Source organism: Diplotaxodon limnothrissa, linkage group LG14 (genome assembly GCF_057381915.1).
Source record: "Diplotaxodon limnothrissa isolate DT_005_m linkage group LG14, D_limnothrissa_male_GT1.1, whole genome shotgun sequence".
Lineage (NCBI taxonomy): Eukaryota > Metazoa > Chordata > Actinopteri > Cichliformes > Cichlidae > Diplotaxodon > Diplotaxodon limnothrissa.
This window is the reverse complement of record NC_140609.1, coordinates 12294276-12312626: the sequence shown is the minus strand read 5'-3', so window position 1 is coordinate 12312626 and position 18351 is coordinate 12294276. Positions and strand designations below refer to the sequence as shown.

General features: G+C 40.7%; 1 protein-coding gene across 3 annotated transcripts in view; it reads left to right on the top strand.

Annotated features, from left to right (window-relative positions):
- rap1gap2a (RAP1 GTPase activating protein 2a) overlaps nucleotides 1-18351 on the top strand; it is a 99660-nt gene that overhangs the window by 16977 nt on the left and 64332 nt on the right. For 2 of the 3 annotated variants that reach the window (XM_085371242.1, XM_085371244.1), the window contains exon 2: nucleotides 7177-7212. In XM_085371242.1, coding sequence (XP_085227368.1) covers nucleotides 7177-7212 — 36 coding nt within the window. Of the gene's footprint in view, nucleotides 1-1474; nucleotides 3491-7176; nucleotides 7213-18351 lie in introns of those variants that run through there. The other variant, XM_085371243.1, reaches the window with a different exon arrangement.

Below are 18351 nucleotides of genomic sequence, written 5' to 3'. Positions count from 1 at the left end.
TACATGCAGCACACATGCAGTTACTTTAGCTCCAGATGACGCTTTATTAAAGCTATTTTTACCAAGAGAAACATGCTTATATTTTTGTGATCCTGTTTGCAGGGTGTGTACTTCACACAACCGCAAAATTGTGTCATCACTATAGTGACAGCTTTTCATGTTCATGTTGTAGTTTTGGCCAAGCAGTTAAGACCTGCAGCAAAGGTCTTGTCACTGGCTTGTACTTTATTTTTTACTTGTCCCTATTTTATCTTTTGTTCTTTAGGTTTTCCGATCATTCAGTAATCTTATTTTCTAACCTGCTATGGCATCATTCTTTTATTTACATATTTTAGGACTATCAATAGAAATGGGGGGAAATTTTAAATTGGTGTTAAAAGTTGTTAGTTTGCATTTGTTCAGGAGGGTTGATTTATCCTGTTTCATCCACAAAAATGTTTTGAAAGTAACATCTGGCTCCTCGGCTGCTGCGTCACCAGCTGCTGTCTAACTGCTCCCCTGTGCTGTTAGGTGCCCACTCATTTATACAGAACATGGATTCCTGATGTGTCATAAAACTTTGTGTGTGTGTGTGTGTGTAGCATAAAGACATGCCTCTGTTTTTTGTGCGACACAGTAATTTGCAGCATTTATTGAGCTTGATCTTTCATGATACTGGATACAAAAGACCAAAATTTTCAGAACCTTTAAGGTTTGAGAATCAAAGTATTTTTTCTTTGTCAGTCTGATATTTGCATTTTCTTCTTGCTGCTGTTGTGTTCATGGTTTCTCACATCTCTAAACCACTAGAGGGAGAGTGACTGACAATCTTAAAAGAGACTGAAAGCATGCTGATAATTGAGAATTTAATTGTGAAAGCATTAAGCCATCACATTCAACAGACTTCTAAAGTGCTTGTTTGGTTTCTTGTTCTCACTGGATATGTTATGAAGTGACTGGAAATGAAAGTAGCTCTCTTTGAATACAGAAGGACGTGTTGCCTATTTCAATGTGAAAAGAATAACTGAAACCATTCTTTTCAATTCAACAGAAAAGCCTTGGGGGGAAAATTGCATTTGAAATGATACTATGTCTGTTTGAATGGGTTTTATGTCATTACTTGTATTTATGGCATGCTTTGTGACAGCTTCACTAGTATGGCAGCCACAGAGTGGCTGGATTAGCTACTGTTGAAGACAGCATCTTGCCAAACCACGGCCTGTGAAATTAGAAAGCTGCTATTCAGTTTATTGTTAAGCTGGAACTGAAATAACCTCTTTATTATTTTACTTGTTCCAAATGGTAATTATTCCCCAGCTCCTTATCACCATATCATTATCTATACGTGAACTTTCATTAATGTTCCTGTTGCTGCAAAAAATGTCCATAGTGTAACTTCAGTTGACAAAGGTATGGGGGTTGTCTTTACTAACTATTACTTAGCCCCATTTGGGATTTACATTTATTTATTTATATATTTTTTACAACTCGTTATTTCAGCCTTTTCTTTTATTTGCAAAACAGGCTCCTTACTTTAGAGAGTTATTATTTGACATCAACACTAAACCATATTTAAACTTTAAATTTTAAACCTACATAACGTGACCGTCGCTACTGCTTATTTTACATGAAGAGGAAAGACACAAAGAATAAAAATCTAATAATAATAATGATGATGGGTTTACGCATCATTTATAGCGCTATACTCAGGTGTTACAGCGGACCGATGTTAGTAAGGTGTGGTACTTTAGCATCTAGCTAGCACCCACACAGTGCGTCAGCTAGCTAGCTAAAGGTACAGCTACTCTATTTTCCAAGGAGAGAGAAAAGTGTGCGATAACTGCACTCAGAGATGGAAAAAGATGTAAGAAAGACAGAATAGAAGACTAATTTTATAGGTAAGGAGTGGCATTTAATAGACTGGTCATTTAAAGCTTACATGAGATATTGTGCTATAATGTTAAGTTGTGGTAAGTTTGTTTTTTCAACTTTGAGACGTCCTGCAAAACAAATTGAAGTATGTTAACTTTGCTTTAGTCACCTGTCGCATGAAAATAGTGGGCAGTTTAATGCAGGCGAAAAGGGTTGGCGTTTGCAGTACTGTGGTGAAATTTACTCCATAAGGGGCAGTAAACCTCAGAGCAGCTGCCTACACACAAAGATCACTCTTGGGTTCCCCCACCTTTAAAATCCCACTTTAACCCCTGACTATATTAATTTTGCTGTGAGACTCTGTCTCCACACCTACAATGTAGGCAAATAGACCTAGATTCTTTTAAGTGTTTTTCTCTGATCGTGGTCTGCATAACAGAGTTCACTCATCAGAATTAGAATGGCCATATTCTAGTCTATTACTACTATTATATTATAATATTAAAATGGCCCAAGGTTAACTTTCCTTAAAAATAGCTGGTAAAAATGTTGTTTAAGTAGCTGCTTTTGATTTTACACTGCTAGTATATTTAACAGCCTGGACCTCTGCAGATCACAAACACACTGCACATTGAAATTGAACTGTTGAAAAACTGAGGGCTTGTAAATTCTGAGAGTGTCAACTCTGGAGTGAGAAGAAAGGGCGTCAGGAAGGACACTCCCTTTGGCCACAACATGAGAGGTTTCGCTGCAGTCTTTCTGCACAACTGTTGGGCTCTTTTTTTCTTTCCTTCAGAGAAGTGTCAATGCTATGTAGTGCAACAAAAATAATCCAGTTTGACTCCTCTGTTGAGCAACTGGCATATTTTCCATTCAACACAGATTCCTCTGATACACTTCTAATAGATTAGAAATAGGAATGACGCAATAGAAATATAGCTTTTTGCAGCGTTAACCTGAAGTTTCCACAATCCACATCAAAATGCTCGATCAACTTATCAACTTTGCTTATTCAGGGACATTTTTGCATGTGTGAGGGTAAACAAAAAAAGGGGGCAGTGCAGGCAGTTATTGCATTTCCTGTTGGACAGCATGTAAGCAAGAATACAACGTACATGTGTTTTGGTTGTGGTTACTGAGATAGAGCTCGATGCATGTGTAGCCCTTTACACGTGTGTTTGTGTGGGAAACAAACCAGTGGTTGTGGCCCCTCCTCATTTGGCTCCTCCCCTACCCTGCTGAAATATGTGTACCTGTATCTCTCAGTGTGTCAGATTTGAGCGCGGGTTTGACAGACTGTGAACCGATGTTTCAGGAAAGTTGTTGACGGGTCAAGTGGCAAATTGGACAACAGCAGCTGTGGAGAGGCAGGTGAAAAAGAGCAGGGAGAGAGAAGGGAAGGCAAACAGAGGGGGAGAGGGTGAGAGAGGGAGTGAGACAGAGAGCCTGGGTCAGACAGAGACAGACAAAGTGCAAGTATACAGAGAGTGTGTGTGTATATATATATACACACTCCCATAGAGGAAGACTGTCAGCAGAGCACACAGTTCCCAGAGGAGAGAGGCAAAAGAGACTGCTGAGAAGGTCAGACTGACAAAATGCTGAGGAGGAGAAGTGTGTCATTTGGTGGATTTGGATGGTATGTATGCGTTTTCATTCAATGCTCACGTGTGTTTAGGAAAGTTTGCATTGTGCATGTCCATGCTCATATTTGTGCCCATTTACATGCAGTTCTACACTGTGTTTGAATCATTCCCATTGTGCTTTATAATCAGCTGTAGAGTGTGCCAGTTGTTGTTACTGTACAGTGTGCGAATGGGTGGAGTAGAAATGTAAACTTTTTTTATGAAAAGGAAGGATGGGTGGAGGGCTTAGCCTGCTCCTCTGTGTCACACCTCTAACACTTTGTCCTCTGTTTGTCTGTGTTTGTGCGTGTGTGTGTGTGTGTGTGTGTGTGTGTGTGTGTGTGTGTGTGTGTATGATCATTTACAGTTTCACTCTGTGTTGTCTCTGTTGAGGGAGGGATTATATTCAACAGCCGACTTTGTTTCTGCTTGCTGGCAGTTGTGGTTGTTGTTGCTGCTGTGCTGGTAAAGGGACGCAGCTTGTTCTGGTAATGCTCTCCTACTGTATTGGCAGAGGGAAGTTCCCATGATGCAGCGTTAAAGAAGCTGCCAGCAAGCCCATTTAGCACTGAATGCTGTGACACACTCGGATGGAGTGTTTTTGTGCGTTTGGCTCCCTTGCTGCTAGTCATTCTGACACTGAAGCACATCTTCAGAGCACTTAACCTTCCCAGCTGGGCTGATGCAGCATAGGCCAGACAGGCTGCGATAACCTCGAACAGACAGAGCTGAGGAGCAGCAGCAGCAGCAGCAGCTTTGCGTGCAATATGTTGTGTTTTGCAGAAAAAAAAAGCTGGACAAAAAAAAAAAAAGATTTCAGGTACACTAATTTTTAAAAAGAATGTCACAAGTCAATGGTGATTGCGAGAAAATAGAATTAAGTGGTCAGAAGGTTTAGATAAACCACAACTGCTTTAGTTTTGACTGATAATGGGTTACGGGTCCAAGTGCAATTCAAGTACAGTGCAGTCTCATGTACACTATGATAATTCCTCTGCTAGTTAAAATATCCTCTAATGTCTCTCTGTGATACTTCTCTGTTAGAGATCCAGTCTTTTTAATCCTTGGGAAAAAAAATATTTCCCTAAAAGAAAAGTTGTATCAGCATTTTCTTAAATTCTTAAACCAAACAATAATTCCACGTGTTAAAGCTCATGGAATAATGTCTCTAATTTTCTTCTTTTGAATGCTCAGTGTGAGATGAAGGGATATGTTAAGGGGGATTATTTTTCTTTTCTTTTGGATTGCTGTTAGAAATGTACAAGATTGTGTTTTGTATGCTGCTAAGATTAGGCAGGTGTGACGGGAAAATACACTCCTCACAGGTCTGATGATAATGAACTTGCAGCATCCGGTGAAATTCTTGTACATTGTCAGCTGTAAACAAAGAACATCAGCATATAAGTATTTAGATATTGTACAAATTGATTCTTCCGAGAAGTTGAACCCTCTTCATTTTGGGTGTGAGCTTAAATGTAACCGCATCCAGATGCAAACTGACAACATACTACTGTAAAGTTCCTTAAAATGCTGTTTACAGTGTTTTGTTTTTGAGCAGTTTCAAAATCTTAGTCACATTAGGTTTACCTTCTATCTGTAGTATTTAATTATCAGTTCATCTAGTCACAAATTTGAACATTTTTTGGTTCATCACAGACGCAGATATAGATAAATGGAAGCTGTTTGAACATCTGCTAATCGGCACATTAGTAAATGTAAAATCAAATGTAGAGGTGAGGAGGACGCTGAGCTTACTGTTACCAAACAATGGTGACCATCTGTGACTTTCTTTGGATAAGAAAAATGTACTCACTGGCCACTTTGTTAGGTACACATATTCAACTGCTTGTTAGCATAAATAGCTAAGCAGCCAATCCCATGGCAGTAACTAAGTGCGTTTAGACATGTATACGTGGACATGATGATTGAGCATCAGAATGAGGAAGGTGAGGTGATTTAAGTCAGTTCTATGGGCCTTGCTAATGTAAAGTTCACAGGAGATTGGTCAAATTGCTTTAAGCTAATAGGAATGCAACAATCACTCAAATAACTACTATTAACAAACATAGTATGCAGAAGAGCATACTTCGCTCAGGCTCACTAAAACGGGATGATGTAAGATTGAAAAAAAAAACAATCGATCTAATGATTATTTTTTGTGGATGCAGGGTCTGAATTTTTCCTAAACAACATGAAAGCATGGATCACTCCTCCCTTGTATCAGCATATAAGCCTGGTAGTGGCGCTGTAACAGTGTGGGGGATATATTCTTGCCACACTTTGATCCTCTTAGTACCATCTGTGCATGCAACAGCCTACCTGAGTAGCCTGAGCAGCCTACCTGCTGACCTTTATGACCACAGTGTACCCACTGTATCTTCTGTTGGCTATTTCCAGCAGAATAACACACTATGTCACAAAACTCAAACTGTATCAAACCGGTTTCTTGAACATGAGAATACTCACTGTACTCAAATGACCTCCACAGTCACCAGATCTCAATCCGAGCTCAATGGAGCATTTTTGGAATGTGGTGCAACAAGAGATTCACATCATGGATGTGTAGCTAGCAAATCTGCAGCAACTGTGTGATGATGTCATGTCTGTATGGACCAAAAATTGTGACGGGTGTTTCAAGCACCTTGTTAAATATGTACCACAAAAAGAAATTCTGGAGGCCAGAGGAGGTCTAAACCCAACGCTAGCAAGCTACACCTAATAAAGTGGCTGGTGAGCATATATAGTGGTCTGGTGATGAGATTTTGCTCTCATAATATGTTTTAACAAACATATATTATCATTTCCCCTTACCTGTAATAAATTGTATGATTTGGTGGATTATTGAGCCATAATATAGATGGTGTGTATTTTCAGCTGCTGCTCTGTTACAGTATGACTGAGGGTAATTCATCTGTCACAGCACAGTCATAAAGTCCAATAGTTGTTTTAGGAACATGATGAACTAACTGCAGCTAAATAAGAAGCTTTCTGTTCTGACATTTGAATATCAGCTTTTTTGTTGCATGACGGTGAAACATCACAAGAGCTTACAGTATTTATCTCTGATCTGATGCTGCTGTAATGCTGCACTGTTATTGATATCAAATAAGTGGTAAAACATTCAAATGATATTTAAAATGTCTCTGCTAGGCACTGCGTAGATTGCGGTAAGGCATGCATTTGCTGATAAGAACACACAAAATAAACCTTAAGTTAAGACTCTTGACATATTTATAGTTTCCTTTATGGAAAAGCCTCAAATGACTCGCACGAGAACAGCAGCACCAAAAATGAAATGTTGTGAATTGTTTGTAGTGTGGCCAGTGTGCAGTGAAGCACTGAGACGTCGATCAGTTTGCAGAGAGGTAACTTCGTTAAACGAGGCTGTCTGTCATAGGCTCTGGTCTATGCCAGTTGCTTACACTCACACTGCCGCAGCTATTAAGGCAAATAGAAGCAACCACAATTTTAATGACCCTTTCTTTTTTTAAAGCCACAGAAGCACAGGGGCCCCGTGGAGACATAAATCTCACTCCTAACCGTCTTTATCTGCCTGCCTTCCTTTGCTTATGTCCTTAGTAAATTAGGAGCAATTAGACTAAAGAATTGAATTGCTGCTTTGAGCAATTTGTATCAGAGACATGATCAATAATAATTTCCTCTTTATGTGTGTGTCTGCCTTCTCTTGCTTCTTTTCCAGGATTGACAAGTCCACTCTGTCTGCACTGAAAGCACGGTAAGTGTTTTTTTGTTGTTGTTCTTGTTATTTTTAGAGGTTTTAGAGGGAGGATGACATAAAGCAAAGGGCCTGGGCCGCCCTGGTGTGGTCTATTCCTTTGACAGCCTACATGAGCACTCTGGGTCATTTTGGAAATCTTATTCTCTCTTCTGAACCCAATCGCCCAATCACCACAACTTCCAGATAATATTCAGAAATGTGTCCGTCAAGCACAAAGCCATGTTTTCTGCAAACACGCTGAGACTGAGCTGAAGACCTTTAAAACATTGGATAAACATATTGTCCATCACACTGATGGACTTTAAAGTCTCAGCAGAGCTATGAATCTTTTTTTTAGACACATAAAAATTCAGTATACACCTCTTTACACAAATCTCCAACTCCCGGTCCGAGTGACAGATTTTCTAAATTGATTCCTGTCATTCACTCTCATTTACTTTCTCTTCACTGCCAGCTTGCACATGTTGGCAGGTCATACCCGTACAAGGAGGAAGTTTCTCATGCAGATACCTGTACTGCCAAGTACTCGAGTGAGTTCTAGGTAAATTCTGTGGTTGCACTGTGGCTCCCAGGTGTGACTGCAGTTTTTGAATACTATGTACTGGCATAAGCAGCGTTCTCTGGGTTTTTCCATAAGGGTTTGTTTGGGCTGTACGATCTAAAAATAAGTAATTAAATCCAGCTTATAGCTCATTGCACAACGAATACAGACATTTGAGACACATGCTAGAATTATTAAAGGCATTATATTAACCTTTATTAAAGCCTTTAAGATAAATTTAAGATGTATTAAGGTTTTTTGAGATTCTTCAAGCACACTGGTGAAGGATGATACTAGGAAGAACCACTGCCTTTAAGAGGCATGGTAATTAATTGGCTGCCACCATCGTCCATCTACTGAGGGACTGAGATGTTCTCTGTGTGGATTTGGATTGCTGAATGTGGGTTGTAGCATTTAAGTGTGGTCTAAATCTCACCAGGTGCATGAAATTTCTTTGCATGTACTGTAACAGACCTTTATTTTTCTCTAACAAGGACCTATCATGCAGCTCTCTGACCATTTGCTTTGTTTTTGTGTGGCTGAGTTGAGCTAAGATGGTGTTGTTAACTCTTAGATTGGATGTCTTAATTTTATTAATAAGAACTGACAGCATTCAACAAACAGTTATTAATTCCGGTTCATGTTTCACACCTCTGCAAGGAGAAGACAGAAGCTGTCTCCTGTGGATTTAAATGTGGGCAGTGACTTTGCAAATTTAGAGGAACAATGTTGTGAAAATTACACAGTGCTGTGAACTTTTGAGGTGTAGAATTACTGCTTCTGCTTTTACCTTTTTTCATTCGGGGCATGGGCAGAGAATGTGATGATGTGAATGCCATTTGCACAGTTGTGTACTTTATTCATGTGGCAATCTTTGAGGGTATGTGAAGCTTCTCTGTGTTGAAACAAACCACCGGCAAGCCTTGCTACAGGAAGTTGCCTTAGTGAGGACAGATGATGGGTTTTTGTGTGTGTCAACTCTATCTTTATCTATACCCCAAAGCCATCATATTTAAGCACATACACCATTTCTCTTTACCAAAGGAACCACACACTCTACTTTTCTTACCAACGTCTCTCTCTTTTCTCCATAGGTGCCGTGATGGCACCATCTGTTTAATCATGCCAGATGGATAGCCTTAGAGAACTGAGCATATTTTAGATATCTAAGCATGACTTTTGTTATTCTTGGTGGTGGCCAGACCTTGTCTGCATAGTCAGACATGACAAAATAAAACCCCTCCATGTCATGCTAATGATTCTGCATCTTCAAAGAAAAACGAACAAAGCATGTTGGAATCGCAGAATCGAGGATTAGAAGTTTGGATTTAACAAAATATCTGCAACACGCTGATTTGAACTGGAAACAAGTAGCCTGATAGCAGTGGCACATAGATATTTTTTCTATTCATGTTTTTCTCTGTTTTACAAACCCGAGTTCTGGGTTTATATGAACTTATGTGAAAAAAATTATTATTAGGATGCATTATAAGAATGTAAAAGGTTTGCATGAACAGTACTTGAAATGGTGGAATAGGGCTCCAGATGCTGCTATGGTAAAACCTTAATCATTTTGTTGTTCTAAACAGGAAAGTGAAAGCAGGTTAGCGCGTAACATGTAAAGTAGGGCTCCTCTTTTATCTGTTCTCTCACATACAAACAGCTGTGCACACTTTCAGTGTCTCCTGCATGGCCAGGTGTCATTAGATCATCTACTCTGTAGTGGGTCTGAATATCAATGAGTGAGTCGTGACTTCTGCTGGAGCTCCTGGTCTGAATAAAACCAACCTGTGTGCGTGTGCGTTTGATCCAGGCGTTAGATGTAAGAAAACAGTGCAGAAGCAGGAACTGTAGGACTGGAAATAAAGGAGAAGACAGTCTGTACAAAAGACATTATGCAGTATCTCGATGATTTGTTGATGGGGACGGAGGTGTAGATGAATTGATGCAAGTGAGTTCATTACTCATGTGATCCTGGTGAATCATATCATTACAGGTCACAAGAAATGTGAGAGTTACTAGCATCCATCTACCTATTATCTTCCACTTATTCAATGCAGGTTGCCGGGCAGGGCTGGACATTATCCCAGCTGTCATAGGGCAAACGATGGGGTGCTGCCTCGACAGGTCACCAGGTCTGATCCACTGTTGCTGTTTTAATGCAAACAGCATCTTCCTGAAATTCCCCTTTAATTTATACTTTGAGGACGTGGACATTATTCATACATTGAATTCCTAATTCATGACTTTCAGGATATTCCTGAAAGTTGGTTTGCAAAACTTCTGTAATTAAAAAAATGAAAATGAAAAACCAAACCACATGCAGCGATATACAGTACAGGAGAGTAAAGCCACAAGGGGGGAGGAGAGAAAACAAGAGAATGGAGGCCAAAGGAGCAAAAACATCAGTTGGATTGCACACTTCAAAGTTTGCAGCAGGTGTGAGGGCTTTATTTTGTTCTCCTCTCCCCTTTCCGTCCCGTCTGCCCTTGGTTCAGAGTGTGCTATTTATTCCTCTGTTGCTCAAGCTCTTTCTCCCCATGTCTCATCTCTCCTCTGTCATTAATCCCGGTCTCCCTCTGCCTCTTCTTTGCTCACGGATGCTACAAAGGATCTCTCCTCCTTCACCGTACAGCCGTCACCTCATTAATACCTGTATAATCAAGCCAGTGTTTGTGTGTGCGTGTGTGTGCACGCATGTGCGTGTGTGTGTGTGTGTGTGTGTGTGAGGGAGAGCAAACACATGCATCTGTTTTGTCTTCAAGTGGTGCTGAGGGTGAGTGAATATCACAAGTGGACAAACAGGGATAATAGAGGAGAGAGAGGACGAAAAGGGGGCAAGGTTGCACCTGATCGGCTTCTTAATACTGTGTGACGATGCCGCGCAAGCTGTGGTGAGTAAGCAGTCTTTTTCTCTCGTGGGTCTATTTTTCCTTATTACATTCTTAAATCAGATTTTTTTTCTTATATTAGCTCGCACTTTGTTGCGTAACACCTGAGATCTTATGAAACCAGTGGAGTAGTTTCTCCTCCTTCCGAGAAGTTATTAAAGTCTGAAAAGCAGATTTCTGATTCGATTGCTATGAATAAGTTCATATTGCTTTTTTTGTCCGCTTAAGGTGCTCTGAGGTATCTGTTGGCCTAGTGAGAGCATCTCTCTTGTGTTGTCAGAGTATCTAATGGGGATCTAAACAGGAAATAGTGCACACACGGTGAAAACAAGCAGCTCTTGCCGTGTCTGCGAGTCTACTCAACTTCACATGGGTTGAAGTAAAGTAGCGTGGACTGCACTGAATCTAGTTTAAAGGGGAAGTTGATAAAAGCAGCACAGATCAGAGTGTATTGGAGCAGACTGTAATAAAACAGTGTCACTTCAGGATATTTGACGCAGCAGTCATAGAGCTGTTCATCGCATGATACGGATCAGATGATTGCTTTGGTCTGCATGAGGTGGATACCCAGGATGTGAAATCAGTCTAAAGGATTGATCTTTCTGTGTCTATTAGTGAAGCTCTGTGTCACAGTCATGGCTCCCGGCTTTCTCTTGTAAGACGCTTCAGCAACAGACGCTTCCACAGTGCAGTAAACCAAAACAAATGACTTGGATATCTTGTTTAACGTGGTTAACCACAGATTGTTTTATTGGCTTGTTTTGTTTTTTTCCTTAACAGCCGGCTGTCTGCTCGGCTTCTACTGTTGTTAGCATGCATGCGTGTGTTTGCGCAGAGGTCACAGCCACTTGCTGCTAATTATACATTGTTATATGTTATTTCCATTCATTCTCTGCTCCGTCTAAGTGGAGCAGCTGCTTGAATCCGAAAGCGCCTCCCAGCTCAGATGGATGGCTTATAGTGGATGGGATATGGATAAAGCTGTGATGTTCTCCAAGACTGTAACTAAACTGCACTTGTACATTTTTTAATATAATGTAGTTATTTTGCAAATATGAAAAAAGTTTACTTTATTGTCCACCCGGATTATTGTCCAGACTGAGAGGCAGTTTTAGTGGCACAATGAAGGCCGACGGGCTCAAGAGAGAAGAGGAAATATGAAAGAGGTCTTTTCAAAAGAGGGGACACGATAAAATGAAAAAAGCCCCTTCCCTTGTCGTTGTCTAACCTAGTTTTTTGGGGCCAGGTGTAAATGTTATCTGGTGGCCAGCATCATGGAAAAGAGCAAGTGGGCTGCTGCTGCCGCTGCTGCTATTTCTGGAGCCTGGCATTTAATCTATCTCTCGGTGTACCTTCTATATTGCGGGGAACGACGGTGAGTTGTGGCTACCGAACAAACAGGAGACTGAATGTCCGCTGGTATTATATTTACTTTAGGTGACGGCTTATTAAAGCTCGAGGCTTTGCTCGGCAGCACGAAGAGAAGAAGCAGTGATTAGTCACAGGGAGGCTGTATACAGCCTTAATGAGCTGTCAACTTTATTGTGTTTTTCCTTATTGGAAGTCCTTGTTGATGCAGTGTACACAGATACAGTCTGCTACATAATTTAATATAAGCCTGCAATCACTGGCAGGGGGGGAAAAAGCAAAGAGCACGAATGAAGGACAGAAGTTCACTCAGTTAATATCTAATGCACAGCTGCCCACAGTGACTGTGACCTTCAGCTGGGGTTAATCTGGGAACCAGAGTTCAATATACGCAAGCTGACTGAGGTCAGGTGGTTCAGTTTCAGTTCGCTTCTTTTGGCAGCGCAGCTTCGGGCCTTGCCTGTGTGTTTTGTTTCCCTCTGCCTCAGACCGTGTGAAAAAAGGTTAGAGAAAGCAACCACACAGTTGCGGATGCATTAGCAGCAGTATGATGTGGGAAGTGGTCGGACTCCACCCGTTCTCGTGCACTCAACAAAGGATGTCGCACTTCCTCTCATATCACACCTCCGGTTTCAGTGAAGCTACGCCATACGAAACCATTTACACGCTTTTTATGTGTGCCATCTAATTTTTCTAATGAAAATAACTGACAGCATCCACTTCTATTAAAAATCATTTAGATTTGATTGTTAAAAGTTTTGCTTGGCGTCCTACTCTTTTATATACTTACCCACCTATTTAGAGATCTTGATATCTTTGTGCAGAAATGTGGACCAAGATTCATTCTCTCCTGTGGCCACAAGAGGGAGCCGAGTCCATGTGTTTGTCACAAACTGACTCCTACAGCAGTGAGCAAAAATCTGTGCACTGCAATGAAAGCAGCTGAAGTGAAGTAAAAGATCCACTGGGTGGAACAGTTTCTCTATTAGATCAGTGCCGATGGCCGTCCCACCTGTTAACGTGTACCTGTTGAAAGTACTACTCGAAATGATATAAGAATAAATTATGTAGGTAAACCAATAAAGGCAATGCAAGCTAACCCACTAAAGTCATACTTAACAAATTGGTGTTTTTATTTTGCTTCTGCTTAAATATTTAGACGTATAAATTTATGTAACACATTATCAACATTAAAAAGGCACAATTCTGCATGATGGTCTCATCAGTTAAATTTCTCCTGATATAAACATGAAGTCCAGCAGGCTCATATCTGTACCACTGCAAGACAAAACCACAGCCATATTGTCTTCAACAGCCTATAGGGAGCCGTGGCTGTTGCCATGGCAGCAAGAACTGATGATCAGCTGATGGTCCAGCATGGCTCATTACCATGGTGACGAGCCTGGGTTGTCTCACCTTGCGACCGGACTTCATCGGCAACACATAAGAATACAACCTGCAGAAAGATGCCGTGACTTGTAATACGAGCGATCACCTACACTCGAAGTTTTGTTTTATTCATGAATTTGCTTATTGTTATTAAAAGTTAATAAAATGCTGGAGGTTTATGTATATTTCCAGTCCCATGGCATATTGTATTCGAGTCACCTCAATACATATGTTTTTTTTGTTACAATAGACACTTTTTGATTTTTAAATGATGTAAAAAAGTACAAGTAATCGGTATATGAAACATCTTGTGTTTTACTGACCCAATGTCCTATTTTAGTTTTTTCTTCCCAAGCTCTAGTTTCCTTATATTTACACTTAATCTGCATTTGCTAAAATAAGCGCTTCATCACATTCGCCTGCTGTCTTACACATGGTTTAAGGCGGTATCAGTGAGAAACGATACACACAGTGAACATATGGAAACAGGACGTGTTAGCTGCTCTTAGCTACAGCAGCAGCAGGGAGGGGAGTAGTGTGGGTTCCCTGAAACACAATCACACCCCTGTGTAGTAGTACTGAGTTACTCTCAAAGTGGTCAACACTAGACTGCACCTCTGAGACGATCATTAAATCACCAGAGCGGCATTCATCAGATGTTGCGTTTCTGGTTACTGGGGCAATCTAAGTCAAGCACTTAGTCCCCTTTAAGTTCTTTATTAAGTCACCAGCAACAGAAATCTCTCTCTCTCTCTCTGACTCTGTTACATCACCCTTCACTATATTTACCAGCTGATTGCTGGATGTTTTTTTCTCCTTCCTGCTGTTAAGTGCCAGGTTTTAAGTATTCTAAGAACAGTGAGAGGGAACTATTAAGAAATCAGCAAAAAATGAAGAAACCAAAGCTGAAATATTTGTAAATTGTGGGGATATGTACAGTACATATAGCCATGTGAGCTATTCTTAATCCCAATGAGCTGGTCATGTTATAGCATATTTACATACACTAATCATAACTACACAAAAAACATAGCCAACTTCTTTCTGTTTGTCCTTCGTGTGCTCTTGTTTTACTTTCTATAATGGCTGGCAGCAAATGAAACTCTAGCCTGAAGGCTTTACTGACACAGGTTTTCTTTTGATTATTAACAAGCAAGGAGTAAAAACAAATTGCTGTCTGCTTGTTTTCCTCTGTCCTCTCTCGCTGTCTCTTAAATGTTTTGTCACCGCATGTGCTCTGCTGCTTGTTAAAGCGACAGTTTTGTTACTCTAAAGTCCCCCAGACAGCCAGCTGCCTCTTTGCTTTTGACAAATATTTACTTCTTGCCTTCTCCCTGATAGTACACGTGCGCGCGCGCACACACACACACACACACACACACACACACACACACACACACACACACACACACACACACACAAAGTAGCTGATAGCGCACCATCTGGCCTGAGTGCGGGCTGTTAAGGGCTCATAAAAGTAGACCCTCACCTATTTAGAGCCATAAGGGCTCCCCGGGCAGGTACACAGCACACACACAGACACACACACACACACACACACATTTCTTCTGCATACATGTGCCCACGCACATTCACATTCAATATTCACATCCACTGGGGATGTAGGAGGTGAGACAGGTAGGAGGTGAGAGCATCAAAGGATGTACCTGGTCCTGTTCTGAGAATGTCTTCATAACTACTGGCCTCGCTGACTTGCTTTGAGGATAAACAGAGATTGATTCAGCAAACTTCCAAACTGACCTTACAGTTACATCTGAGTCAGTCCTGATACAGATGCACAGCTGCTAGCTTTGTGCATGCTTGTTTTTTTCATCACATGAAAGTGACTTAAAATTATCACTAATTATGTAATGTGAGGCTCATACCTCATTTTTACCTCACAACCAGTGGTTGTCAGATGACTTTAGAGCGGTCTCTAGGCCTGTGTATCTTAATCTTACAAGATTTTACCAACAAGTTTGCGTTATGTTGTTAGCAGTGACATTAAGAGATGTTTCTTCATTCAGAGTAAAATGAGATCTTTGAGCAATATTGAGAGATTTGTTACACAACAAGAATTAATGTTTAGAGAAAAACTAACACATATGTGACTTTGGTAGTTTTTCGCAACCAAAAATTGCTAGCCAAAAAACTCAGACTGCTCTAAACGAACAGTTTCAGACAGTTTTTCCTATTCTTTGTTATAATATAGTAGTTATTTGCTTTTTTGCAAATGACAACCCCTCCCTTATTTAGATCTCTTCCTGTTAGTTGGGAGTTCTTCTTTCCCACTGTTGCCAAGTGTTGCTCATCGTAAGAAAGTCGATTAAAAGGCGGTTTCCTTAAACCAGCGTTTCCCAACCTTTTGAACCACGGCACATTATTCATATAAGAACAATCACACGACACACCACCAAACAAAAATGTCACAAAAACCATATTGATAATTTTTCCCCGCACACCAGCTATAGCAGAATTGGCTCGGTTTGTCCCCAGTATACCCTTTTTCCTTTCTCCTGACCACTGCTCATGCTAGGGCCTTCATCTGGGTCGGAATTTTCTCCAGGACCCAGGTCAGATTGACTACATTTTGTTTTCAAATATCTATCTATTGCTGTTACGCACTGCATCGTCCCAGAGCATGAGTATTGTGTATTTTATTCTTCATCTTCTCTTTTACTGGCAGTTGGCAACCCATTTAATTAGAGCAGGTAGTTCTACTCCCCTCTAGTGGAAGAGAAGGTAATTGTTCTGCCCGTTACTCACTTACTCGCTCAGAGTACTAATCAGGTGGAACCAGCTAATCTTCCACGGCACACCTGATCATTTCTCACAGCACACCTATGTGCCTTAAACAGAGAAAGTTAGATACAGCAAGGGGCTTCACCAAGACCCAGTGCAAGCTAAATATACAATATACTCCATGTAAGTACTGTAAGTACTACTTTAAGTATGTTAGGAAAAAGTGACCTGCTGTAAATCAAATAATTTGAATAGTCGTTAATAACATACATTTTTGAGGAAACCAATAAAAACTTACAAGAATATGTCCACATTTTTAAGTGATAGGTGTTGGTATGTGTTATGTACTCTCTCGCTCTGTCTTGTTTCTCCAGGAGTCATTGGCTGGCACCGTTGCCATTAGAAACAAACTCAGAATAATTTTTTTTCTTTTTTAGGATTTTGTCTGTTGTCGATTTTTGTACACAAACACTTAAGACCTACATACTGGCAAATTACAGTCCATCTCCTCAGTCTTTCAAAGCAAGCAGAGTGATGCTGTGGAAAGCGTAGAAAATGAAAAAGGGAATAAGCGAAAGGATGGAGATGGACTTTGGGTTGTCTGGAGGAGTGAAAGATGGATCAAGGGCGATAAAGAGAGCAAGGAGACAATAATAGAGCAGGGGAGACAGATCCTTTCTGAGACCGAACAAATAGAAAAGAGAGGAGAAAGTTCGACCTTCCTTCCTTCCTTCCTTCCTTCCTTCCTTCCTTCATTTCTGGCACAGCTGTCCACCCTGCATAGAGGAGATGCTCTTAACATCTGAACGAGTAAAGACTGAAGAGAAAAGTAATAAGAACTGAAGGATGGAGGGACTGAAAAACAAGATAGCTTCTCTCTCGGGAACAATGAGCTGTGAACAGTGAAAAAGGAAAGCGCAGAAATAACAAAGAGGAAAAAATGAAGGAGCAGTGGGGCTGTGAAAGATCCAGTTTTTTCCCCTCTCTGTCTCCTAAAGTTCGACCTCTGTTAGTAAAAGTCTGTGTGCGAGAAGCTGCACGTGTCAGTTGCTTCTCTCTGCCCCTGTGAGGTCATCCGCGAGCGTCCATATGAAAGCTCTTGACAGATGGTTCAGCGCTGTTAACTTTTTATTTTTCAGTGTAAGACCATCTCTTAATCTTCCATGAGTATCAGTGACTCATCATGGTGGCTCAGCGTGAGGTTTGCATATTCTCTCTTTCCTTCTGCGGGTTTCCTCTGGGAGCTCAGGTTTTTAGCACCAAATAGGGGAGGTTATGTTCTCCTTTCAAATGCCCTTCACCAAGCCACTGGCTTTTATTCAGCTCTACGTTTTATATGCAGACGCATAAAAAACGAGCACACCCAACTTCCCTCCAACCGTGTCCATTTTGTACATACATCAGAGGCAGGGAACACGACCCTGTCAGAGCCGAGCTCAAATGCAATTGTCTTTCAAAGGAATAATTCATCTCCATATGAGCAACCTGCTGATACCCTCAGCTTAGCCTTGCTTGTTCGGCCCACACATTGTTAGGTAATGGCTTGTGTTGATAGATCTTTGCAATTTACCTCAGGTCACTACAAAATCACATCACGTGCACCAAGTGACAGCTATTTGTGCAACATGACTGGGAGAAAACATTTAAAGCAAGCAGATGGTGAAACCATTAAAACGGTTTATCAAGTCTTACCCTCTTTTGTTACTGTGCTATATCGATCCCGTTTTCTATTCTCACATGGTAATAATAATAATCCTATTTTTGAAATAATAGATTCTTATAGCTGTTGTAGCTGCAGCAAAATGTCAGTAGACTATGCCTCTATTGACAAATGCTATTAATAGTGAGGTATAAAGCAGTTCTTTTCAGGATGGAAAAGCTAGAATCAGTGCAATAAACACGCACAGAATCATTATTTTTCTTCTGCCTTGCCACTTCAGGAACATTGTGGAGTTTATCCCAGTTATAATAGCTATCATAAGGTAAAAGGTGGGATACACCTTGGACAGGTTGACAGTCTCTCATATGGCTAGCACAGAGAGCCAGACAATCATATCAGTAGTTTTGGACCAAGTATCTTTTGGCTGTGAGCAGCCGTTCTAACCCCTGCACCAGTGCACCAATATGCCTAAATATGTTTTTGTAGAGAAAATGAAAAAAAAAAAGCCTCGAAAAATGGGGATCGTGTATAAAAATGGCTGTAAT